The sequence below is a fragment of the Hevea brasiliensis genome, chromosome 7, assembly GCF_030052815.1.
Source record: "Hevea brasiliensis isolate MT/VB/25A 57/8 chromosome 7, ASM3005281v1, whole genome shotgun sequence".
In the NCBI taxonomy this organism is placed as follows: domain Eukaryota; kingdom Viridiplantae; phylum Streptophyta; class Magnoliopsida; order Malpighiales; family Euphorbiaceae; genus Hevea; species Hevea brasiliensis.
This window is the reverse complement of record NC_079499.1, coordinates 28,964,143-28,968,966: the sequence shown is the minus strand read 5'-3', so window position 1 is coordinate 28,968,966 and position 4,824 is coordinate 28,964,143. Positions and strand designations below refer to the sequence as shown.

At 33.6% G+C, this 4,824-nt stretch overlaps 1 protein-coding gene across 1 annotated transcript; it reads right to left on the bottom strand.

Annotated features, from left to right (window-relative positions):
* Nucleotides 1–1,487: 1,487 nt before the first annotated feature.
* Nucleotides 1,488–2,869, bottom strand: LOC110668505 (zinc finger protein CONSTANS-LIKE 4). The gene is made up of 2 exons (XM_021829774.2): nucleotides 2,038–2,869; nucleotides 1,488–1,905 (listed from the first exon to the last, which is right to left on the bottom strand). The coding sequence occupies exons 1-2, from the start codon at nucleotides 2,617–2,619 to the stop codon at nucleotides 1,615–1,617; spliced, it is 873 nt and encodes a 290-aa protein (XP_021685466.2). The 5' UTR covers nucleotides 2,620–2,869; the 3' UTR covers nucleotides 1,488–1,614.
* Between the last annotated feature and the right edge of the window lie 1,955 nt (nucleotides 2,870–4,824).

The window sequence follows — 4,824 nt, the reverse complement described above, 5'->3', positions numbered from 1 at the left end:
TATTGGATAATTGAACCATCTGGGTCAATTGAGTCACACCAGTTTACCGGTACAACCACTGGGTCAACTTGATCACGCTGGATTACTTCCTTATCTGGTTCAATTATAAACGTAGACCTATTTAAGAGCTGATTCATCGATTCACTAGTTCAACCGACAGATTAAGAGAAATTTAATAATTATGCTTATAATAAATGCACCGTTTAACTTTTCTATCTTTTACCGCAATCGTTTTCTAATATGATTTGTAATAATACGGTTTTTCTAATTAATGTATTATTCCTTTTTTTCATAAATAATAGTTATATTTAAAGTTTTTACGATAATTAAGAAAATAATTGAATAACCTCATTTTCATGAAAGAAATACTAGTAATTTACTTAATTATCCTTTTTTGAAAATATGAAGAAACAAATATCAATATAACAAACAGCTGATTTAATTAAGAAAGATGTGATAATATTAGTTTAAAAATTGTATAAATATTTATTATATTTTATAGAGGTAAAGGGTAAAATAAAAAAAATAATTTCATTAAATATATTAATCTATCATTAATGTTGCGTTAATAAAACAAAAAATTATATTTTCTATATGATATTGCACTCTTTTCAATATAATATTTACCCATTTCTGTATAATAATACTTCCTCCATCCTAATATTCTAGTCCCGCAAGGATTTCATACAGTTTAAGATTTTTTTTTTTTTTTAATTTAGTTAACTAAAAAAGTAGAATGCATTAATACTCCATTTGCTGCATGACTGAGCTTGAAATTCTAACTAATGCTAGGATTGGAGCTAAAATGTAAATTTTAAGAGAATGAAAATTTTCAATTCTAGCATAAATGAGTCCAGTTTGAAAATTCTGCTCTATATGGATATCATAACAACATTGAAAGTAAGACTGATATATGAAACACCCAAAATAAAAAGCATAAAAAGCGAGACAGAGGGAGTAATAATTTTAATATAACATTAATAATAAATATACATATTTAATCAATTTCAATAAGTTTAATATTACACTTGCCATTTTAATAACTTTTTGCATTATTTATGATTTTCAGGACTATTTTAATTAACACTCTCTCCAACTATTTTTATTTATCATATTTTAAAATTTATTTTATCTAAATTTATATTTTTTTAAAAAAATTAAAGACTATTAATTAATTTCTTTTAATTTTATTCTTATTTCTCGCTAATTATTAATTATTTATACAATTATATAAAACCCATTTTATTATCTCCCTCTTAATTAAGTTAAATAAAAGTTAATTTAATTAAATTAATAAATATTTAATTATAATTTAAATAATTTAAGTATTATCTTAATAACCATATAAAAGCATTAAGAATGAGCAGGCAAGCGAGCAGGCGAGGCCAGCAAAATGAGAAAGAGAAGCTATTGTTTCTCCCCACCTAGCTATTGTTTTATTATTTTGCTAATCCAAAGAGAGTTGTTTACAGGGGCAAATGTTAAGAGAAAGGGAAATAATGAAAATATCTCATTAATTAATAATTTTAATACAAATTAAATAATGGTCAAAAGAAAACTCGACTAAGACTGCTGTGTAGAAAAGGTCAATGCAAAAGTAATCCCTATAATACCTCACATCGTTCGGCTACAATTTCCCGATGAAGCATTATCGACGGCTTCAGAATCTCCGTTCGATTTCCCGTTACTGCGTTGATGAAATATCTGAAGATAATCGATGACCCCCACCGACGTCGAACCGGCCTGAAACGAGCACTCCTTTTCTCTTCTCCTGTCTTTCAAAGGTCTCAAGGACAAGGAATAGTCAACAGGAATGGCTTCTCCGTCAGCACCACCGCCTCCTGCCTGAGTTTTTAACGCTGGTCGACCGCACCTCCGTTGAGAAAATAAGCGGCTGACATCTTCCTATGGTTTGAATAAAGAACAAATCCTCACTGTTCAGTTCAAATGCAATTACAGAAATCTTGAAAAAGAAAGAACAAAGAAAAAAAGCTAAAACGGAGAAACCATAAACAGAAGATAAGTAAAAGTGAAAACCTGAAGCATGCACCGAAGATCTGTGTAACTCTCACGCGTCCGTTTCAAAGATTTTACATTTAGTACAGATTCACAATACACTCCATCGCTACGAGTGAATCCACTCACACTCTCTTGGCTACTCGAAGCAGAAGAAGAAGAAGAAGAAGAAGAAGAGCTGGCAGCCGGTGGCGGCGTCGTAGATGACCACGGAACTACCTGATTATCACTATCACCTTCGTCCTCCTCCTCCTCCTCCTCGTCGGCCGAAAGATTATCATCGTCCTCAGTGCTTACATCATCATTAGCCTCCTCAGATTCCTCGGATTCTTCTTCTTCGTCTTCTTCCTCTTCTTCATCTCGTTCTTTAAGATTATATCTATTTGCACATCCATCGCATACGGAAACAGTGCGGCCGAGTTTAGCACCGGAAGCTTTCCAGCGAGTTAGAAATTGACAAATCTGGCATAGGAGGCTGCGCGTGTGTCGAGCGACCAGAAAGTTGGCTCCGTGAACTTTAGCATCGCAATCCCAGCAGAGGCAGGCCTCGTCGGCTTCACAGTAGCTTCTCGCCGGGAACTTGCAAAGCTCGCACTTCTTCATCTTCTCAATATGTGAGTTTTTTTTAATCTCTATTTTATTAGAAATTAAAATTAAAATTAAGTTTTCTACTTTCCCCGTTCTTCATTTACTTTCAGTATGTCGGGATTTACTTGGACTGACATGAAGCTTTGCTAACAATCGAAATATAAAGGATAGGAGGGTAAAATTGTCATTTAGGCAAAGGCGGTGACCTAGGGTTTTGAGCGATAAAACCAAAGGAGGCGAAGATTATGGTGAGCTGATTGCCAGGTGTCGGGCCGTCAGCGAGAAGTGAGTTTCTGTGGTTCCATAAACGCTCTTATTGATTTGGTTTCCTGAGTTGGTGCAGAGGATATTTGTGTTGTTTTGAATTTGGATTTTATTTACGGTGGGGCACAGTGGTGACGTGTCATTCGCTTGGCGAGAGAATAGCAACGAGATTTTGATTCGCTTGCGTGGTTGGACATGGAAATTGGAATGCATGACATTTAAGATGGTCCCACTTTTCCCTTACGATTTTTTTTTGGGTAAACTTTTCGTTTGCGATTTTTTGCCATTGCTTTCGGCTCCAAATCGTATGTGCTTGCTCCGTACAACGTAGTTCTTAGTCTTCGCTTGGCAAAGATAAGATTAAATTTCCGAGATAATTTGCCATGGGATATAGTGTTTCAAACCCTAATAAGGTCTCCATACATCAGACTCGAGTACAAAATAGCTATAAAAACTGGTTTCAAAAAAATTAGCTAGAAAATCTAAGGTAGAGTATCTATGCGTATGTGATGGACACGTAATATTATTATTTATATAAATAAATGTTTATATTTCTTTCTATTTTATATTAAAAAATAAAAAATTTTAAGTTAGAGCTTTTTATTTTTATTTTTTTATCACATATGTTTTATAATTTATAAAAGATTAATCTCTTCAAAATTTATGTTATTTTTTGTAGTAATACTTGTTTTAAAGATTGAATTAACAATTCACTCCTTAGGAATATGAACGGTAGTGAATAGTATACTTGTTAAAATTATCCTATTCAAACTTGAATCTGAATAATATACAAATTTGTATCAAATTATATTAAAATTAATTTTTAACCATTCGAACTCATTTTAAACCTGATTATTATTAGTTGAAAAATACGCAAATTCATTTATTTTTATATATTTAAATTATTAATCTACACAAAAAATTATTTTTATTAATAATTTATTGTCACGACCCAATCTATAGGCCAGACCGGCACTAGGACCTGGGCTAGCCTAAAATCCCCGAGGCCCGTAGTAAACCTAACTATTCATTAACCCAACTCTAAGGCCCATTTGGGCTCAATTTCAAGAATTCAACCAGACAGAGTCTGGCCATAAAATAGACCTTTCAACGGGAGAGTTTTTTACTCACCTGACCTGTAAACACAATATATATCAAGTGGGGAGCTCAGCTCACCCTCCACATACTCATAACAACATAAAAATAAATGGAAACTCAGCTCCCTCATCCATTCCATCAACATGGATAAAATAATAAGTTTACAGGTCCAAAATAACAATTTATATTATAGACCCAAATCAATTAAATATTTCTAACACATGCGGAAATTCTAGAAGTTTATAAAATTTCACAAGCATGAATAAACGACCTGCAAGGGAGAAAAGCAGGTTAACCTTAAAAATATCCTCCTGTGGCCTGGAAAAAATATTGAACAGGAGTGAGCGTTCTACTTAGAGAGTAAAATATCAATTTTAACCATAATCTCTATAACTATCTAAAACTAATGCACCCTGTAAAGTGAAATGTAACATCAGCAATAATTTCATATCACAATATCAAAAAGGTAATTTGGAGCACTCACACACCCAGTAATATCAATCATAATATATGGGAGCTGATCCCCTATACAGCTCTCTTAAATCCAACCTGTGCCAGCGAAGAACTCAAGCCGGACTTTCGCTTAATAAACCAAATCGGGGTCCCAGCGAAGAACTCAAGCCGTGTCTACCCCGAAGGACTGGGTCCTAGCGAAGATCTCAAGCCGTGTCTACCCGTCCTATCCATAGTCAACACCACATCACACGCACGCCAACGCACGCACACTGCTCCAAATTATCACAACAATATCCACGGCACTTTAACAGTTATGAATACAACATAAAACGTGCCTAGAGTTTAACTACATAGATACATACATATAAGTGATGCATGGGCATGCTTGAACATATAATAATA

What these genes read in the sequence shown, in the direction of transcription:
- LOC110668505 (XM_021829774.2), bottom strand. Translation starts at nt 2,619, where the DNA reads ATGAAGAAGTGCGAGCTTTGCAAGTTCCCGGCGAGAAGCTACTGTGAA. An exon ending in ATCTTCGGTGCATGCTTCAG is followed by an intron (nt 1,906 to 2,037) that starts GTTTTCACTTTT and finishes TTCAAACCATAG; the next exon opens with GAAGATGTCAGCCGCTTATT.